Genomic DNA, 22,652 nt, shown 5'->3' with positions numbered 1-22,652 from the left:
ATTTAGCCGTGGAACTGAAATTGGCACAGAGAACCGTACTTTTTTTATGATATCGGTACCGACTACTGGAATTTTGGTACTGTGACATCCCTAGTACCAACTAACGTTTTGAAAATACGAATATTTTCAATTTGTGAATCGCTTCCTGTGCATTTGTGGATCTCTTCTACACATTTGTGAATAACTTCCTCTGCATTTGTGGATCTCTTCTTGCACATTTGTGAATCGCAGCACAGCACGTGGATTTTGAAACATTTCTAGCGTCTAGATTTAAACAAATCCAAAAATACATAGACTCCACCCACGTATACTTAAGCCAATCAGATCACGGCCTTATCGTGCTGACCAATCGTAGCACATTCTCGCTCCAACCAATCACGTTTTGGCAAGTGCCACTGAAAAACAGAGTTACGACCACTGATCTATATAAATCTATATATAGATAACGGCCATATTGTTCTGACCAGACCCATAGAGCTCTCAATAGTTCTAAACAACTCTGTGCTGTCAATCTGTTTAAATAGGATTAAGCAGGACAGACAGCATTTTCAATATATTTGCAACAAGTTCTGGGCAAATATTAACACAATATGTGCATTGACTTCGTCAAGGCTTTACAGTAGCATTTTATTCTGGAGAGAGATAAAGAAGAGACAACATTAATTTTCATTTGGGTCACGAGAGTACAAATGATTTTACAGTGTTGAGTGTTGTAGCCAATCATGTGCATTTCTATTGAAAATAATAACCAATCATATGTTTAATTTACAGTGAATGAAAATCCTCTTAGTATCGATCAAAACAAGTTTCATACAGTCTCAAAACACTGAATTAATTTTAGAGCAAGTTTTTACACGAATCTTCCCACTATCTACAAATCCTCTCATCATAAACAGCACAGACCTGTTTTAAATAAAGATTTATCACGAAGTAGTCAGCTATTTTTATTTTTCATTAGACATTGTAATGTTCCCTACAATTAGCCTATATATTTAACATTCCAGTACAAAAAAGTAACACACATTTTTATTTTAGTGGTATAAATTTGATTAACTATAAAAATTCATTCAAAATAGAAAAAAAGGCTAATGAGCCAATAAGTGTTCCTTTTCTGCCATCTACTGGCATAGGGTTTTATTTTTAATTTTAATGTTGTTAACGTCCTAATTTTATTTTGATACTCGAAGGATACACAACAGGTGAATAAAAAGAAATTATGTTAGAATATACATAATTTACCCAAGAAAGGAGTTGGTGGTCAAAAAAACAGGGCAACCAATTTATTCAACTCTTTTCAGACGCTATACGTTATTCCTTGAATGAATATAAACGCATTTGACAGAAAGATCTCAGAGAATCAGGGGGGAACGCCTCCAGCGTAACAGGCGTCTGAAGCTACTATCGAATCACGTCAATCCTATTGACCGGTGACAGCCCATGACATCATCAATGTGCGACCAGGAAATATATAAGGGCGCATTGCAAACATGACACCATCTTATTCTTTTGCTTAAGCGAATTGCTTCAACGAATTAAGGTAATACAAATTCATTATTTACTGCCTGGGATAAAGTGCATGGGCAGTCAGTTTGTTTTACACATTTACACTGCTGTTTGTGTAAATTGTGAGTGGTTTTCCGAGATCGCTCTATTCTTGTCTGGCTCTCCTCTTGATGGAGGGGGGTTCGGCATCTGGGACTGGGGATGTGGTCTCGCTCATGCCAAGGCTGGGCACTGGCACACATCATGGTTTCCCAGATGGAGCTCGCCAATTGTCATGAGAGGGGTGTATTCCTCTCAGATGATCTGGCAGTTGACGAGACTTATCAAAGCAAGTGCTCTTAGGGATGGCTGGTGAGATTGGTACTCTCAGCCACCCTGACCGTGTATGCTGAGCTGATGGAGGTTATGGAACGCGCTGCAGGCAGTCTGCAGCTGCCATGTTGCCGCTTTAGTGGAGAGATCGCTCGTGCTAGATTGGACAATCGATTTCTCCCCGGCCACACACCATCGGATCAGTTGAGCCTTCAGTTCCATCCTGATCTTCTTTCAGAGATCGAGAGAGCACGGAAGAATCCATATTTGGCCCGATGATTATTTTCACTGATTTTGAGGGAATATGGGTATGTGTTGATGCTGCCGATTGACGAGACGTTTGCGAACTATCTTGCATATGAGTAGGCATCAACACAGAGCTCCAACTCTGCCATCTCCCTTCTTAGGATGTTGTACATTAATGGCAGGGCATACACGACAGCAGGTCAGGTCATGGTGGTGTTTCAGGCGTACCAGGGCAGAATCCGCACCCAGGCAGGCGGGAGTATCACCTCTCATGCGCCCCCTCTGAGGAGGAGTAGGTTCCATGAGAGGTGAGACTCCTGTAAGAAGAAGAAACCTGACCTTCATGTTTCTTCTTCATCGTTTCCCCAAGTGCTTCTTATATCAGGTCTGGGACTGGGTGGAAAGATATCGGCCCGCCTTGGCTTGATCAGTGAGAGTACCTCTTTCAGGTATGCAAGGGTGGTAGACACCATGGTTATATGAGAACTATGCAGTCTTCGCTCTACATGCCGCAGGTGAGATGGTCTGTAATTTTTTGTGGATAACACTAAAATGTATTTCTCTACAGACCTTCGTTCCCTGTATAGAGTTTAGGGGTATGTGTTTTTTAGTAGACTCCTGACAGGTAGTAGGCCTTAGCAGGCCTCCCTGGGATAGAGTCCTGACGCTTGAGCAATAGTGGCAGCTGCAACAGGAGATAGCCTCGAAAGGCCTCCTGTGGGCCCTAGCTATGCTCCCAATGATGTTGGTTTGTACAGAATGTTTGTCGTCAGCTAGTAGGCCTTCCCGGGCCTCCCTGATGATGAGCAGCAGCGTTGTTAATTACCAGCCAGATGGTAGTTGCTATTAGGTAGTAGGCCTCACAAGGCCTCCCTGAAGGAGATACAGAATGGGGATTCTCTGTAGATAACACCAGATAGTAGGCCTTACCAGGCCTCTCTGGATATGAGTTCCTGTGTCTCAGTCTCTTTGACAGTTAGCAGGTATTGCTAGCAGGTAGTAGTCCTCACCACGCCCCCCTAAAGGCTTGCTATCAGGGGGTAGGCCTCACCAGGCCTCCCTGAAGGGGAGTTCTCGAGTCTGTACAAGCAGCTAGCATGACTTGCTATCAGATAGTAGGCCTCACCAGGCCTCCTTGGAGACTGACTTTCAGGTGGTTGGCCTCACCAGGCCTCCCTGAAGGTAGTGTGACTCGCTATTAGGTAGTAGGCCTTGCCAGGCCCTCTGAAGGCGAAGTCAGACATATGATATCTGGACACCTAGCCTTACTGGCTATCAGGTAGTAGGCCTCACCAGGCCTCCCTGAGGTTGAACTCAGTCACCTTGGCAGTTAAGTATTGTATTGCTGGCAGGTGGCAGGCCTCACCAGGCCTCCCTGAAGGCTTTCTATCAGGTAGTAGGCTTGACCGGGCCTCTCTGAAGGCCAGTTCCTATAAAGGGCAACTGGACAGATAGCCTGACTGGCTATCATATATGGCTATCAGGTGGTAGGCCTCCCATAGGCCTCCTTGAAAAAATTGCAATCAGGTAGTAGGCCTCTTTGAGCCTCCTTGAAGGTGAAGTATCCATAATGCCTCACCACAGGCTATCAGTTTTTAGGCCTCATCAGGCCTCCCTAAAGATGAACTCAAGGAGTAAGCATGCATTGCCGGCAGGTAGTAGGCCTCACCAGGCCTCCCTGAGGGCTTGCTATGAGGTGGCAGGCTTCTCTAGGCCTACATAAAGGCAAGTCTGGATGCTCTGGCAGGCCGCATGAATTACTATCAAGTGGTAGGCCCCTCTTAGGCCTCCTTGAAAACTTGCTATCAGGTAGTAGGCCTCTCTGGGCCTCCTTGAAGGCGAAGTTCCCAAGATTAGCCACTTCTATTACCAGTTCTTTCTGGAATTAGAACCTTTGGTAGCTTATCATACAGCTGGAGGGCATCACCCACCAGGCAGGCTCAGGTGCTCCCCTCACTGAGGGTCGTTTTATGAGCACAGCTGCCTGAGTATGATCAGATGGTCGCAGGCCTCTCGTGAGGCCTCCCTGTTAGATCAATCCGTAGAACTCTCCGGCCTCCTTAGTGCTTTGAAACATAAATGCTTTGTAGATCCTTGGATTGAGCAGTTAGACTCCCCTCACTAGCAAGGGTTATAAAGTGCTACGCTGAGTATTGCTCTCTGGAATACTGAATAAGTCTGAAATACTGCCAGGTTTCAGTCCCTCAGTCAGGATGCCTCACCAAGGCAGTGTCCAGAGACTCTGTTTTCCTGAACAGACAGGGTTGGCCAAACTGAGCTGTCCAAAGATAAAGGGCACCAGGTCAGGCCTCCCTTGAGGCAGGTTATCAGGTGGTAGGCCTCATCAGGCCTCCCGGAAGGTAAACTCGGCTGCTTGGGAAGTTAGCATGCATTGCTGGCAGGTAGTAGGCCTCACCAGGCCTCCCTGAGGGCTGGCTTTTATGTGGTAGGCCTCACGAGGCCTCCACAAAGGCGAGTCTGAATGCTCTGGCAGTCAGCAATAATTACTATTGAGTGGTAGGCCTCCCTTAGGCCTCCTTGAAATATTTGCTATCAGGTAGTAGGCCTCTCTGGGACTCCTTGAAGGCGAAGTTCCCAAGATTAGGTCTTCTTTACCAGTTCTTTGTAGAATAGAACCTTTGGTAGTTTGGCCTACAGCTGGGGGTTACCCACCAGGCAGGCTCAGGTGCTCCCCTCTCTGATGGTCATCTATGAGCACACAGCTGCCTGAGTTTGATCAGACGGTCGTAGGCCCCTTGCGTGGCCTCCCTGTTAGATCAGTCCGTAGGCCTGTCTGGCCTCCTGAGCACTTCTGTAAGATAAGTGCTCGGTAGATCCTAAGATCGTGCAAACTCCCCTCGCTAGCAAAGGTTAGGAAAGCGCTACACTGAGTACTGCTCTCTAGAATACCTGTCTCTGAGATCCGGTCTGAGGAGGATACTGCCAGTCCGCAGTGCCACAGTCTGGATGCCTCGCCAGAGGGCAAGTTTCCAGAGGCTCTGTTTTAAACATACAGGGTTGGCCAGGCCGAAGTGTCCCGCAGAAGCCACACCAGGTCAGGCCTCCCTGGTGGCATGCAGGAAAGGTTTTTCTGAATAGTGACTGGCCAGGGTGCTCTCGGGCCCCCTGACCTCATGCGTATGCATTAAGGTTATTGTTAAAGCTTATAGCTTGAGCTATGACCGTAGGGAGTGCTGTCACTGACAGCACATTGTGGCCAGAGGGGGCGTGGTGTAGGCTTTTCAAGTTTTATTCCTTGTCCTGACAGTTATCACTGCCAGTGGGCATGCACTCCCCTCAGCATGGCAGAGTTGGTATATCGTTCCCCCGAAGCGTTCTAGGACACAGTGCGAGTTCCCTTTCAAAAGCCTGCCAAACAGTCCCTCCAGACTAAAGATGGTGTCATGTTTGCAAGGTGCACTTATATACTTCCTGGTCGCACATTAATGATGTCATGGGCTGTCGCCGGTCAATAGGATTGACGTGATTTGATAGTGGCTTCAGACACCTGTCACGCTGGAAAGTCTAAGTATTTCTGTACGAATTACTATGCTAGTTTGCTATAGTCTTTGTGTATTGTCTGTTTTGGCATAATAATCACAATTAACATTTCTCCATAGACTTCCATGTTAAAGTTAGCTTATATGCTTACTATTCCTGTAAGTCTCATTATAATGGCTAATTTTTCTTATGTGATAGCTATATTGTTAGACTTGAGTTGTATATTCACGTATATGAATATATGGGCAGTTTGTAATGCCATATATTATTTTTTCACTGTTTTACAAAAAAGAATGATCCTTACTAAAGGCCTCTCTCTACTCCGGTTTCCTGGGTCTTTATGTCATGGATCTTATGTTAGCTATCTGCTACGCTAACCAGTTAAAGCAAGAGCAGAATAGTCATTGTATATATTTGTGAATCGAATTAATTTTTGCAAAACTCCTGCATATATTTGGGGATGTCATTCTATTGATTTGTGGAATTATTAATTTTTTGTGAATCGCTTTACATTTATTTGTGGATAATATATTTGTTTGGAATAAAGCTAAAGTAATACCCCCATAGCACGACGATGGCGGAGAGAATCAAATGTTCGAAAGTGTGGTTACACTTCACTAGATTTGATGTAGACAATGCTCGTTACCACAAATGCAACACGATTTTTTGCTTGTAAGGACAAAAACAAAAGAAATCTGTCAAAGCATATTTCAAAACTACATTATGTGCAGACAGAGAAATGCCAAGTTTTCGACTGTCTATCTAGTTAGTCTGGTTGCATTTACGTCAGGTATGTACAATGAGGAAAATAAGTATTTGAACACCCTGCTATTTTGCAAGTTCTCCCACTTGGAAATCAAGGAGGGGTCTGAAAATGTCATCGTAGGTGCATGTCCACTGTGAGAGACATAGGGTGCTTTCACATCTCTAGTTCGGTTCATTTGGTCCGAACCAAGGGCAAACAATTATACATTGTTGCATTTTTCAGATTTTTTGGTTCCTTTTCACACCACACTGATTGCTTTGGTCCGAACCAGTTGAAACAAACCAAAACGCAGGCATGTGACAACATCCACATCACTCATTGGCCATGGCGTATTTCCTAAACTGCTTTTCGATTGGTCAGAATTTACATGTGGGAAAATTCCAACAGGAGAGGCAAAGCCAGCAAACTATAATAACACTATGAAGAGACGACTGCGCGGGCCAGTTTTGTCCCTGGCCATAATCTACTACACGGTGTGTATTTACCACAGTATGCAAACAAAACATTTCTATAATGAAGCGCGGATGCGACATGAAAACAACGCTCTAATGCACTACAGACGGCGAGCGCGCATCGCTCGTCACTTCAAGAGGAGGCGTGCATTAATTATTAACTCTTGACATGCTTCCATCTTCCGAAAATATTGCCAACGATCTATCAGGTAATATCATGCACACAATGTCAGCGCAGCTAACTACGGCAGCTGGTTCAGTCCAAAAATGATCAGTACTTTTGCAGTTGGTTCTGTTCGAGGTCGGATCACGTTCTCACCACAAAAAAAACGCTCCAGAGTTCGTTTGAAATCGTACCGAGACCACCTCTTCAAGGAGGTCTCGGTACGCTTGTTTGGTCCGCTTTTGGTGCGCACCCGAGTGCGATTGCTGCTTTCAGACCTGACCAAACGAACCGCACCAAAGAGGGAAACGAACTCTAGTACGATTCAACCGAACTAAATGAGGCAGGTGTGAAAGCACCCATAGTCTTTAAAAAAATCCAGAAATCACAATATATTATGTTTTACCTATTTATTTGTATTGAACAGCTCCAAATAAGTATTTGAACAGCTGTCTATCAGCTAAAATTCTGACCCTCAAAGACCTGTTAGTCTGCCTTTAAAATGTCCACTTCCACTCCATTTATTATCCTAAATTAGATGCATCTGTTTGAGGTAATTGGCTGGATAAAGACACCTGTCCACCCCATACAATCAGTAAGAATCCAACTACTAACATGGCCAAGACCAAAGAGCTCTCTGAAGACAGTAGAGACAAAAATATATACCTCCACCAACCTGGAAAGGGCTACGGGGAAATTGGCAAGCAGCTTGGTGAAAAAACGTCCACGGTTGGAGCAATAATTAGAAAATGGAAGAATCTAAACATTACTGTCAATCTCCCTCAGACTGGGGCTCCATGCAAGATCTCACCTTGTGGGGTCTCAATGATCCTAAGAAAGGTGAGAAATCAGCCCAGAACAACACGGGGGGAGCTGGTCAATGACCTGAATAGAGCTGGGACCACCGTTTCGAAGGTTACTGTTGGTAATACACTAAGACATCATAGTTTGAACTCATGCATTCCCCTGCTTAAACCAGCACATGTCCATGCCCATCTTAAGTTTGCCAATGACCATTTGGATTATCCAGAGAAGTCATGGGAGAAAGTCGTGTGGTCAGATGAGACCAACATTGAACTTTTTGGTCATAATTTCACTAAACGTGTTTGGAGGAAGAAGAATGATTAGTACCATCCCTAGAACACCATCCCTACTGTGAAGCATGGGGGTGGTAGCATCATGCTTTGGGGGTGTTTTTCTGTACATGAGACAGGGCGACTGCACTGTATTAAGGAGAGGATTACCGGGGCCATGTACTGCGAGATTTTGGGGAATAACCTCCTTCCCTCAGTTAGAGCATTGAAGATGGGTCGTGGCAGGATCTTCCAACATGACAATGACCCGAAGCACACAGCCAGGATAACCAAGGAGTGGCTCTGTAGGAAGCATATCAAGGTTCTGGCGTGGCCTAGCAAATCTCCAGACCTAAACCCAATAGAGAATCTTTGGAGGGAGCTCAAACTCCATGTTTCTCAGCGACAGGCCAGAAACCTGACTGATCTAGAGAAGATCTGTGTGGAGGAGTGGGCCAAAATCCCTCCTGCAGTGTGCGCAAACCTGTTGAAAAACTACAGGAAACGTTTGACCTCTGTAATTGCAAACAAAGGCTACTGTACCAAATATTAATATCTGAGGTGTTCAAATACTTAGTTAGTATGTATGATACAGCTGCAAATATTTTTAAATAGTTAAAAATTCATACATTGTGATTTCTAGATTTTTTTTAGATTATGTCTCTCACAGTGGACATGCACCTATGCTGACAATTTCAGACCCCTCCATGATTTCTAAGTGGGAGAACTTGCAAAATAGCAGTGTTCAAATACTAATTTTCCTTACTCATATATATATATATATCTTTTTTCAAATTAATGTATTTTTTAAATAGATTGAAGTATTTGCTAGAACCTCTAGTACATCCTCTAGTACCTCTAGTACGTGTTTTTTCTAGTTGTCTAATATTTTCTTCAGAATCATGGGAGATGTTGGGGATAATCAAATTAACGTGCAGCTCTAACCACACAGAATGAACTAAATCAAGTGAACATGGGTAAATGGATCAAATGTAAACATTAACCACAGCTGATTGTTAGCTACATTTTGCTTGTTTGCTTTAAAAAAAAAAAAAAAAAAAGAGCTGCAGCTTCATTGAACGAACTCACTCTTCCTAAAACCTGGTCCAAGTCAAAAACAAGCCCACACCCCCTTCACACTGGCAGCTAGTGGGAGAATGTCTGAGGAGAGGGTGAATGAGTGCCACTTAGCCTTGACCAAATTCATTGTGAAAGGCCTACACCCCTTTGTAACAGTGGAGTTTGTTTAGGTAACCGTTTAGGTAACACTGTAAAAATACAGTATATTGTTTTATTAATTTTTAGGACATAGTAGTATTATAAAAGGTGTGTCTTAGTCCCATCATCACTCCACAATACAATAAACAGCAACACAATATTTAATAATGATAATATAACAAATTAAAAGTATTGTTGTTTTTTATCATAAGGATATGTGCAAGGCACTCAACTTCTAGAGGGAGGGGTATATTTCAGGTTATCTCAGTGACACATTATTTCCTTCTTGGTATGATGTTAAAAAGGCCAATGTGATCAGTGAGCTGAAGGACGTGCCAAAGCTGGCCATCACATCAGATGGGTGGACCAGCCTCCACCAGGATCACTATCTCATGGTTACAGTGCACTACACAATCCAGGGCAGTGTCAAATAGAAGGTCCTCCACACCAGTGTACAAAGCACAAACTAGTGAAACAGGGGCAGAAGAGATCTCTGATATTCTGGTAAAGTTTGAGATTGAGTTGAGCAAGATTGTAGCTGTGACTGTTGATAATGCTGGCAATATGGATATTGCCATCAAGAAGCTACAGATCCTAAAAATAGGATGTTTTGCACATACATTGAATCTGGCAGCACAGAAAATTTACAAAATTACATCCATTGATAAATGGGCATCCCGAATCAGAGCAGTGGTCGTGTGGTTCAAGAGATCATCTATGTCCAACTCAGCAACCGTGACTTCAACAACTCATTGGTGAGTCATTTCAATTTATCATCACAAGTTTTATTTTGAAATTCACACATCTAACAGTTTAATTCAATATTCAAGTGTGAATTAAATGTGTGATGTTTTGTTTTTGTTGTTGTTGTTGTTGTAGTTGTTGTTGTTTCAGGCCTTCCACAGCACTCACTCATCCTGGATGTTAAGACCAGGTGGAACTCTCACTATCATGAGATTCATGGAGCAGTATCCAGCGATCCAAGCTGCAGCCTTGGACCCACAACTGTGAAAAGCATTGTCCAGAGACAACCTGGACCGTCTGAAAGATGAGGACTTCCATAAGGCTGAGGAGTTTGTCCGGCTCACAAGAATCCTCTATACATCCACACTGTGCATGTCATGTGAGAAGAATGCCCTCTTTGGACAGATCTTACCCATCCTTCAAAAACTGTAAGACCATTTTACTGTGACGGATGAGGATACAATTTTTGTGGCATCTATAAAAGAGAAGGTCTCTCAGGAGAATCTCTCCCAGCGATATCAGAATTATGACATTCAAGCCTTCCAGCATGAAGCCACAGCACTGGACCTCAGATTTAAAGGGAGGTCAGTCAGTGATGCAACTTGGGACAGCTTGAGGAAACAAATTGTTGACCATGTGACAGGACCAACAACAGGCATGGAACAGACAGACATAGAACACCAGCAAAAGGATAAGGAGTCTGAAAAAGAAGTTAAGGAAATGGAGGAGACAGTTCCTCCATTGTGCAAAACCAGGAGTGCCTTGGAGGAGCTTTTCTCAGAGGAGGACAGGCAATTGAGGTTGACAGTCCAACAGGATACCTTGGCCCTCCCCCTTAGCGAACGTGTTGACCTGGAGGTTGAGCTCTACAAAAGCCTGCCTCCCATTCCTATGGCTGAAGATCCTGTGATGTTGGTGGTGGGAGAAGAAAAATATTCTGCCCATTCCCACAAAAATTGCAGCAAGCTACCTCTGTGCTCAGACCTCTTCCACCCCTAGTGAGGGGGTGTTTTCAATGGCTGGAAAAACATTAAGCCAGGAGAGGTCCCGTCTTCTGCCAGAAAAGGCAAACATGTTAATCTTTCTCCAGAAGAATGGTTAAAAACAGTTTGTCCTTTTGCAGTGTTCCTGCATGCCCCACCCATGGGGTTCTATACCACTGTATGTTATTTTACAGGAAAATATTATTCATTTAATTTGTTTTACGTTAATTTTTTTATGTATAAGAGTTGTTTTTTCAAACATGATGGTTTCTTTTACTCCAAATAATTATTTTATTTATTTTACTTTTTTTTAGGGCTGTCAATTGATTAAAATATTTAATCGCGATTAATCGCATGATTGTCATGAGTTAGCTCGTGATTACTCGCAATTAACTCGCACATTTTTAGCAATTGTAAATGTATCTTAAATTAAGTTTAAATTAAGTTTTTAATACTCTAATCAACATGGGTATGGACAAATATGCATGCTTTATGCAAATGTACATGTATTATTAGTGAAACCATACTTATTCAATAATAATCAATACAGCATGAAGACTAGACGTATCAAAGGTCATAGATGTTTATCTAAGAAATTGTTCATGTCTCTTAAGCCTAAACTTAAAAATTAAGAGTAAGTAGTAATTTCTCTCATTTTAAGAATATAAAGGGAGTTTTTACACTGGCAGTTTAATTCAGAGCAGAGCACAGTTCGTATGAAAAACTGGTAATGTGTACCAGTGAGCGCACCAGAACCACCATACCTGGAGGAGGTCCATATTCCATGAGCGGCCCCTTTAAGAGATACGCATTTACTATTGAACTGCCGGTATTTTGCGTGTGCACGCCGAACTGGGACAGTGTGAAGAACACGGACTCGGGAGCGCGCTTGTTCAGGAAAGTAACCTGTGCATTCGTTTTAGCCGATTGTAATGTATTTAGTTCAATAAAACACGTGTAAGCGGTGATGGTGTTACTGATTTACCTCAGACATGAGCGAGAGTGAGCTTCAGTGCATCGCGCTCAGACTGCAGAGAATGTGCTCAGTGAAAAAAACACACTTTTCTTTCTGGAGTCTAATAAAAGTTAAACGGAAAATATGGTAGCTTATGTAAGCAATAACACTTTTGGTTTAGAATATTAATGTTAATGTCAACCCTTTTCTTTCCCTATTAATGTTTGCTGCTGCATCCTTTACGTCTGAGTGCTCTCACTTTTTCCAACTGCGGGCTATGCCACGGATGAAACAGAAAATTTGCGCTGCGTTAACGAACATGAATAAATTTAGTGCCGTTAAAACGAATTTGCGTTCATTTTAGCCCTACTTTTTTTTTTTTTTAAATAAACCAATGTTAATTCTGTTCTCGATTTGTTTCTTGAATGAATGGATGAATGAATTCAATTTGTTTCTTGAATGAATGAATGAATGAATGAATTCAATTTGTTTCTTCTTTTTAAAAACCCAACACAAAGTACCAAATAAGAATAATATTGAAGTACCTGATCGATAAGGAGTATCAGTAAGAGTAGTAATACCGTTAAAACCTTAAAGGGGTCATATAATGCCATTTTTATACTTTTATATCTGTATAAGTTATAAGTTAATATGATTCTTTAGTGTCTGAATTAAAACATTGTAATATATTTTAATAAAAAAAAATTCTCATTAGTATTGTAAGAAAACACTCGTTTTAAAACAGCTCTGTTTTCACCAAGCAATTTCAGGTAGTACGGCTTTAAATGATAATGGGCTTTGCTCACCCCGCCCCTCTGTTCCATGGGCTTTCACTTGGAATCGTTGCCCTCGACCACAGTAAAGGCAAGAATGGCTAAGCGAGTCTCTGAGGACAGATTAGGGGACAGATCTGTGCAACTCTATCAATTTTAACCGGAGTCAGACCGGGACAAGATGACAGCTCCAACGAAATTCGACATTTAAGGCTAACAGGACGTTTCTGAATGGTTGGTTAATGTAATGTCACTTTGATCTATCATTATGTACTGGCAGGGTAATGTTAGCACGAATGCTATGTGTTTACTGATGTAAATGTTAGTTCATTGACAGATTGATGCTACACCTAATGGCAATAAAAACTTTTTTTCTGTTAATGTCGGTTTGTCAGTGATGCGTAACGTTATCTATGCATTGTAATAACTGTAACAACACGATTTTCTTTTCTTTTTTTGACAGTAACAGACTGTTATAAACCATCTACATAATTAAGCTTAGTGTTACCAGGTCCACGTTAACTTTATCACCAGCGTACACAGTTTGTAATAACACAATAACCATAACGCATAACATGGAGTTAACGGAGGAAAATGCAAGTATAGAGCAAACGATTATCAGTTTAAATTAAAGGTTGGGCTCAATATAGTGTTATTTACAACTTAACAAAAATTCAATGATCCATGGATAATGACATGCAGCCAGGATTTATTTTTTCCTGACATTTTTATGATCCTGATTTCGACATGAATATTTATAACTGTCAGTCATGGCATTTTTCGAGTGTATCCCGCATGTATATGCGGATGGGTCAGTGTATTGAAGGCTGTATGTGGCCGCTTGTCAAGAATGGAAAACAAAAGTTTTATTCCTTAATAATCACTAAAAGCTGTCACTCATTCAATAAACATAATCTCACAAAGTTCAGCAGTGAAGCTGGTATAAAATTAATCTCTTATTTTTACAATGTGTCCACACTTACAGAGGATTGACGCGCGTGTTAACTGAACTGAGCACCTGGACAAACACTCGAGCAGTGACCAAATTCAACACCTGTGATAGGACAACTGCATTGTAGAACGTTACAAACATGTCTGTGATTGCCTACATTACTCACCGAAGCGAAAACACGTTGGAAATGTAATCATTTGACGAGTGTAAATACTGATACACACTGGATCTCTTGCTAGCTCCTTTTCGCTAATAATATGCTATTATTACGAATTCTTACAAAGGATTACAAGGATAACATATCCCAGACAAGCAGTTATGGGCTAATTTTCTCTCTTAAAGCAGACGCAGCAGCAGGTGGCAGTGGTTTGAGTGAGAAAATTAAATGCTATTATCAAGTCCGTCTCAAGCTCAGAATAGTGATGTCCATGGGATCCATGGACAAGCCTCCCCCTTACCCTAACATAACTGAACGTGCTAATCAATGAGCACGTTTACATGCACACCAGTAAGCTGATAACTCACAAATATCAGCTTATTGAAATAACCAGTTTTCGCCATTTAAATGCAAACCAGTAAACTGACAACACAAGTAAACCGCATTTACATGACTTTATTAATAAACCAAGTTATTTTCTTCTAGTGACGTCAAATAATAATGTCTGTATCTGACTTCGAGCAATCCAAATGTTACGTCAGTTGTGATGGTAAATAAAGCTTGCACCGTGTCAGCGGGAAATTTAAAGCTCATATTATCCCTCATGCAGTTATAGATGCAGCATTTTGACTGAACCTCTTCTACTTCTGAGTCTGCGTTTGTGATATATGTCCTTGTTTCATGCAAAATGCTAGCTTGCTCTGTCTGGATGCATTTAAATCTGCTCTAAGTCTGCATTTTCCTCACCTATTACACATGCGCACTTCAATAAGTCATAAGAAAGCAGGTTAATGCATTCACATGCTGCGCAAAATCAAGGTAGGAGGCAAAAAACTACCTGTCCCGACCGGTTTATGCTTACGCCGTTTTATGACCTTACTCGATAAAAGAAAACGAAAAACGTTTACAAGACCATGTTCATTGTCGGCTTATTAGGCATAATCGGCTTAAGAACATGCATGTAAACGCACCCACTGTCTTCAGGATCATTTGAAAGTCCCCCCTCCCTCCTCACCCTCACCCTCACCCCACCATCCTCCCCTCCATATATAGGCTAAACATCTTCTTTGTAAAATATCTTGTGCAGGACAGTACTAAATAAAATAAATAAATAACATTCATGATCCCTCTTATTTCGTTAAAATAATTTACATTTTGCAAAAATTATTTTAAATAATAAAAAAAAAATAACAATGCTTTAAGAATCCAAGGGGAACCTGTTTTTGAGGAAATTGCTTTAGGGATCTTCAGGAAAACAATAGGGCCCTGCACACTTTCAGTGCTTGGGCATTAGTAATAATGGCATACCTGTAGTCAGTGTCTTCAGTGTTTTCAGCATGACATATCTGGATAAGTGGAGCATCAAGTTGATAAATCTTGGTCCAAAAGCAGAGAGCAAGTGTGATGCAGCTACCTTAGGAAAAGCATTACCTTCCTCATTCTAAATATTAAATTAAAAAAAGGAAAAAAAGAAAATTAAAAACCAGTAAAGGTGAATGAGTACAATAACAGTTTTTAGTAATATAGTGAAATGGTAAAATACATAATATAACCTGACAAAGTTATAATAAACAATTATGTCATATAAAGTTTGACATTTAAAAAACATTTAGATAAAAATTGATTAAATAATTACATAATAGTTTAATCATAATAATATAATAAACATTTTTGAATTTCAGAATTGTCAGAAAAGTTATTACTGGTTCAGAAAGACGGCTTAAAGGGACATTTATTTATTTATGATTTAATGCCATATCAGCAGCAATGGCTATATTCATGGCAATCAACAGTATCACTTCAATACATTGTTTACCGGCTTAAAGGGACAATTCACCCAAAAAAAATTAATTCTGTCAGTGTATTTACTCACCCTCAAGTTGTTCCAAACTTGTATACATTTATATTTGTCATGTTGAGCACATAGGAAGATTCATTCCTACTATAGAAGTCATTGGTGCCTCCAAAGCAGCCTGGGTACAAACTTTCTTTCAAAATATCTTCTTTTGTGTTCAGCAGAACAAAGAAACTCATACAGGTTTAGAACATCATGAGGGAGAGTAAATGATGACAGAATTAAAAAATTTGGGTGAACTATCCATTTAAAGTGAACCAGATAGGATACTAAAGAGTTCTTTAGAAATAAATAAAATACATATATAAAATGTGTTATAATAATAATTCGTTACATTTATATAGCGCTTTTCAAGGCACTCAAATCGCTTTACATAGAAGGGGAATCTCCTCAACCACCACCAATGTGCAGCATCCACCTGGATGATGCGACGGCAGCCATATTGCGCCAGAACGCTCACCACACACCAGCGGATTGGTGGAGAGGAGACCGAGTGATGAAGCCAATCATTATATGGGGATTATTAGGTGCCATGTTGGACAGAGGCCAATGGGCAAATTTGGCCAGGATGCTGGGGTTACATCCCTGATCTTTATCGAAGGACATCCTGGGATTTTTAAAAACCACAGAGAGTCGGGAGCACGGTTTAAAGTCTCATCCGAAAGAGAGCTCTTTGACAGTACAGTGTCCCCATCACTATACTGGGGTGTTAGGACCCACACAGACCACAGGGTGAGCACCCCCTGCTGGCCTTACTAACACATCTTAGATGTTCTTTTGCAAGTTCACATATTTGAGCTTCATGATTTATTCTTTATTCGTGTCCATAATGCAATTTTATTTTTGGTTTATAAAAATATCGGATTGATATCGGAATCGGCAAATAGCCAAAGCTGTGGCATCGGTATCGGAAGTGAAAAAGTGGTATCGGGACATCCCTAGTTCTTATTGTTGTTTCAGTTAATAAATTATTCTTGTTCACTGCTTGCTGGTCCATGTCGTCTCCCGTTCATGTTGCAATTTTGAGCCAGTTGTAACAGTCCTTAAAATGTCTCTAGCAATGCAATATGCACAATATTAACAAAAAATTATGTAAAACACAAAATGCACATACCGCTATCTCTTGGAGCCATGCAAAAGATACCTTGCGAAACTCAGCATCACCTTTATGATCCCAAATTGGCCAGCAATGTCTACACAAACAATACAATTTTTGAATGAGCAATTCAATTACAACAGGTGAGGGTAGTAAAATGTAATAAAAAGTACTGTATAGTGCTACCTGAAGACATCTTGGGCACGAGCGGGATTCAGTTTATCAAATAAAAAGAGGATGACAATGTAGAATGCCTCTTTGTTCGGCTTATCAAACATGTTCCTGTCAAGAAATAATTAAGTTAAATTAAAGCAAGCAAGCAGCATTCATGAGGCCCTCAACAAGTACTTCTCGTTTCATGGCTTAAAGTCAAAATGTATCATGCAACCAGGGGAAGGGCAATCCATTTTGCTAGGTGGTTTTAGACTTACCTAGGTTCTGCTAACACATTTCAGCACTTCAGCAATGTGTGGCCAGCATGTTTTAACACTCTTTGGCATGATTCTTGCATGTTTAACACTTTTCTAAGTGGTGACTATAAAATAATATAGGATATAGACATTTGGACAAGTTTTTGGAGCCGATGTGACCTGTTGTTCCGAAGTGCAAGAATTCAAAGAGTAATCGTTTAGCAGGAGTAAATTATTTTCAGGCCCTGTCCACACGAACACGGGTATTTTCAAAACTGCAGCTTTTTCTACGCGGTTTGGCTGTTCGTCCACACGCAAACGCTGTATCCGGTTACTAAAACCGGACTTTTTTGAAAACTCCGGCCAGGGTGAAGATTTTTAGAAACTCCGGTTACAGCGTTGTCGTGTAGATGGTGAAACCGGAGACTTCGGTTTTTTAAATTGAAGTGCGCGCCGTTCTCTCCTTTGTTTGACGTCAGATTTTCCACATCTCCTTTTGATTTACGTGAGTCGATTCTATGCGGTGGACTCCACTAACAGCGCTTATCACATGTATATCCTACAGATGTTCAGTTATTTCATTGTATTGCAGAACAAAGGCGCCAGAATGCAATAATACAAAATAGTAAAGCAAGTGTGTGAAGCTATACAGTCCACTTCGGCCCTGCACCTGTGTATACAGTTACCTGTCACTGAGTCCAAAGTAAATATGGGAACTTGTAGAAGGGTTTCAGTTGAGCCCATGGCATCCCTCAGTCAGTGCAATGTGCATCGGTGCAGTGAATGGGACCCATGTGGAAATCAGGCAGCCAATCATAGCGTAGTTTTGCGTTCTCATGTGGACAGATTTTTTTTTAAAACCGTGCTTGTGTGGACGCGATTGTTTTTTAAAACGGAGGAGGAAAAACTCCGGTAATAAAAATACCCGTGTACGTGTGGACTAGGCCTCAGTTTACAGTGAAGGATCCAGCGCATTGTAGGCAGTTGTTAAAGGCTGCAAAGAATCGGAAATACAGAGAGAACGCCATAACAGATCATTTGGAAAACCTCCATGTTTGGTGTCAACATTTCAAACTTGATGACCACGAACTTAGTGTTTTAAGCCAAACGGAAGGGAAAACCTGAAAGAAACTGTCACTCTGTTATTTACATCTGAAGCAAAACACTGCCGTGTACAGGTAAGAAAGTTGTTGTCATAGTCTTCTATTTTTACCATAATGCTGTTTAAAGAGTAGACATAGTACGATACAATTTTCAGTGATAACTGATAACTATATTAACTGTTCTGTTAATATAATAATCCTATGTTGATCCGACTGTCCATGGGAGGGGATACGAAAATGTGAAAGTATAATCTGTAGTATGTCAAAAGACCGAATTAGAATGCTTATAATAATATATTTATTTCCATAAGCCATGTAACACAAGTTTGTTCATTCAATAGTAGGCTATTTGTGCACCGAAAGTGGAAGTGATGTAGCATAACATGAAACAAAGTAGTAGGAAATACGAACGCAAGCTGTCACAGGAAAAGATGCGTTTGAAACGCATAATAATACTAGATGAGGATAATACATTTCCAGGATACACATATTTCATCACTGGACTGTTGTAGTGAGACTTCAACGACACAAATGCTCTCTTAGTTTCCTTTCCGTAAAGTTTGTGGAACACATCACAAAAATTAATCAAAACTCAGCATATAGGCTACTTGTGGCACTGTTTTTTCTTGTTTTGTTCATCTGTATTTAAAGGTTGGTAAGAATGATCTAAAACACTTTTGTCCAAATTTGTTTAAACGTTATTTCTATTTGAATACATAATTAAAATGTAAGTACTCTCAAAAAGAGAGTAGTATAAAAATCGAGTGACTCTAGACGTTTTAATCTGCAATAAGCACCGCTCATTATTTTCGTCCGGGACGAAACAAGTGATTGGCTTGGGCGACTGTCACTCTCTCGCTACCATGGCTACCACCCCTTTTGCTACAGGATCTGCCCACGTGCGTGCACCCGTTTGATTTGAGGAGTTCAAGAGCATTCAAAATTCACAGTGCCATGTTTTGCAGTCAGCGAAGGCAAACAATGCAAAAAAAAGAAAACAGTACAAGAAAAGGGAATGCACAAAAAGTCTTTGGATAAACAAAGAAATCAAACACGAGTAAATATCGCCGTGGCTTTCCAACGATGGCGAGAACTGAGGGACCTCAAGGGGCTGAAAAGCGACTCCTTGATGGCTGTATTTCTGCTGGACAGGTAATCTTTCATTTTGAATTTTTTTTGGTTTATGTTTTCATGAAGCATGTATCACTAGCACACATAGCTGCCTAATATAACTAACATAACATATTACTTAGCATAAAGTTATAATGTTATCCACTTAGCGAGCCAATAGTAGAGATGATACATTTTCAATATGCTTAGCTGAAGTTGATCGCTGTCGTGTTGAATTTCGCAAAATTACACTTTAGATAACAAAATGCTTGTGTAAAGGCTAATACTCCGCATCCAGGAACTTTTTTTATAACTAGTTAGCTTTAGCTATACTCTGTCTGAACTCTTTTACCATGTTCACCGGGAACTTTACCTGCACATTTATTTACGCCTTTGGTTTGTTTATATATTCTCTACCTATGTTTACTGATGTTTTTATCAATGCTACCCATTTTTAGCTTTGCCTTATAAATTTAACTAGCTCGTCACTAAATCAAACAAAAATATATTTTAAACTTTATCAGTATTCTAGCTTGATAGTGATTACTAAAATACATCTTATTTGTTTATATTCATACTGGTAAAGTTAGATTTTTTATTACATGTGATTCTGACATGATGTCACTACATGCACTTAGATTAGCAATGCAGCGATTGGCTGGCGTCAAGACAACGTAATGACATCATATAATTAAAAAAGCCACCTGGTAAAAAAGTTGTCAAAAAAAAAGAAGAAGAAAAAACTAATTTCTGGAACTTTATAAGGAAACAGAAAAAAAACCCAAAACAACATAAAAGTTAAATGTGCACTGTTTTGATGAACATGATTCCCAATTATTTATATTCACGATTTTATAATATTTGTACACACTTTACATTTGTATTTTAATGTTGTAATTTCATTTTGAATTCAATTTGAAGCAGATTTGTTATGTGACATTAATTAAAGTTTCAAGATCAAATGATCTGCATCTCTTCTGCATCAAGCCACTCCCATATAATCCGTCATCACTCACATTAATGCACGACAAAGATTAACTGCACATTGTGTGTAAACCTCCAATACAACTATAAAGTAATTATTCCATCACAATTCACAAATAAATGTGTCTATAGTATTATACACAAATTTTAGACACTAAAACATTTTTTTCAAATAAACTTAAAATAAAAACTCAAATAAACAAAATACCTAATTTAAATTGTAATATATCACAATATTAAATATTTTCTGTATTTTTGATCAAATGAGACTTGATGAGAAGAAGAAACTTCTTTCAAAAACATTAGTAATGTGTCCAAACTTTTGGCCTGTACCTTTTGTGTGTGTGCATATATATATATATATATATATATATATATATATATATATATATATATATATATATATATATATATATATATATATATATAAACATTTGTGCATTTGGCAGACGCTTTTATCCAAAGCGACTTACATTGCAATCAATGGACACATTTTTACATTATTGTCAGTTCTTGCTTTCCCTGGGAATCAAACCCATGACCTTGCTAGCGGCACGCTCTACTGGTTGAACTACAGGAAAGCTCTCTCTCTCTCACATACACATACACATACATATACATATACATATATATATATATATATATATATATATATATATATATATATATATATACACACACACACACACACACAAATCCTAGTCCATATAATTTATGAGTATGACATTTAAAAATAAAATAAAAATCAGTGTCAGGGTAACGTTACAGTTCTATAGAATAGGGAAGCTGATGGAGATGTGTCCCGTATGCACGCAATAAATATCATGTATGGTAAGTTAACGTAATATGGAGTACGATTTTTGACTGCTGATCGTGACTACAAAAATGAACATCGGGGCCAGTGTACTAGCTAGTGTAATTTAAACAAAACTAACTATCGTTAATTATAACGTCAACTGTAAAAAGTATGTCACATATACGGACTAACCTGCTTTGTAAAAGCCAGACGATTACGAGCTAATGAAATAGCTAACGTATTCAGTTATGAGGGTAAAAAAGATAGCATGACTTACATTCCTAGATTCAGATGTTTGGCGTTTTTGGTAACGGTCTCCGGTCTGAATTCGAGGCAGAGGAGGCACCACCATAGGTATTTACCGTCTGTTTTCTGTAGCTTAGAGTTAGACATCTCGCATAATAGAGCAGCAGGCTAAGAGCTTCAGGATCATACGATAAATAACTCCGCAAACAACTGGGCAAACACTTTAAAATCTATTAATGATAACCCATTCACACCATAGTAATCGTTTTAACGCTTTGGTCTGGGTCGGTCCAACTCAAAATACACTGAATAAAATGTTTACTTATACTCTTAAGATCACCGCAACTTCCTACTAACCGCCAAATTATTTGAGCGTAGTTACAGCGTCCATGGCTTCGTCTCAAACCTTTGTCAGCACAGACTCGTGCCCTTGTTTAATCCTGATTTATATATACAAATAATCGGCTACAACAAAATGGCGAAGGCGTCATTCAGGCTAAAGTCTATTCAGTGTGTTTATAGATCAGCATTTAAGTACTCGAAAATATAAGCGCGCGAGAGCGTTGCGTGTATTGGTACACGACAATTGAAATTGGGCGGGACGTATGGGCGGGACCTGAATGACGTTATAGTTTCTACTACGGCAAGCAAAAAAGATCAAACATGTCAACGAGAAAACAAAACGCTATTTTGTTCCGAAGCAGGAAAAAAAAAGATTTCTGTCTGAAGAAAATGAAACTTCAGCTCCAGATTATGATTAAGTCAATTATGATATGCTAAAATACCTTGAGGAATCGAAATGTGATTATACTTTTTTTTTTTTTTTAAATCAGTAAGATTTCAAATGAGGGAAAATTAGTACCGAATAGCTGGAAAGAAGCTGTAACGTTAGCCTAATAATTCCTATTTATGGAAATCATGGATCCGAGCATTTTTATCTCTTTGATCATCGGAACGCACCCACCAGGGGGAACACTGGATGTGTACTTTTTTACAGTCTGGACGTGTACTGTTCGGTTTCTTGCACAAACCAATTGTTTCATGTTTTAAGACATCAATGTGTTGTTAGCCAGAGGGCGTGTGGATTTGTATGTGAAAAATATGGATTATATAATATTTTATATATATATATATATATATATATATATATATATATATATATATATATATATATATATATATATATATATTATAATTTCATATATATATATATATATATATATATATATATATATATATATATATATATATATA

General features: G+C 39.7%; 1 protein-coding gene across 3 annotated transcripts in view; it reads right to left on the bottom strand.

Moving 5' to 3' along the window:
- The window catches only part of haus6 (HAUS augmin-like complex, subunit 6), a 36,580-nt gene extending 14,626 nt beyond the window's left edge, over nucleotides 1-21,954 (bottom strand). The window contains exons 1-4 of one of the 3 annotated variants that reach the window (XM_067431397.1): nucleotides 21,430-21,954; nucleotides 16,936-17,031; nucleotides 16,768-16,846; nucleotides 15,107-15,239 (exon numbers count right to left, since the gene is read on the bottom strand). In XM_067431397.1, coding sequence (XP_067287498.1) covers nucleotides 15,107-15,239; nucleotides 16,768-16,846; nucleotides 16,936-17,031; nucleotides 21,430-21,545 — 424 coding nt within the window. In that variant the 5' untranslated portion in view covers nucleotides 21,546-21,954. The remainder of the gene's footprint in view (nucleotides 1-15,106; nucleotides 15,240-16,767; nucleotides 16,847-16,935; nucleotides 17,032-21,429) is intronic. The other 2 variants (XM_067431477.1, XM_067431327.1) reach the window with 2 other exon arrangements.
- Between the last annotated feature and the right edge of the window lie 698 nt (nucleotides 21,955-22,652).

The sequence above is a fragment of the Pseudorasbora parva genome, chromosome 1 (assembly GCF_024679245.1).
Source record: "Pseudorasbora parva isolate DD20220531a chromosome 1, ASM2467924v1, whole genome shotgun sequence".
NCBI classification, from domain to species: Eukaryota; Metazoa; Chordata; class Actinopteri; order Cypriniformes; family Gobionidae; genus Pseudorasbora; species Pseudorasbora parva.
Note: the sequence above shows the minus strand (reverse complement) of the source record. Positions and strands in the feature narration are given on the sequence as shown.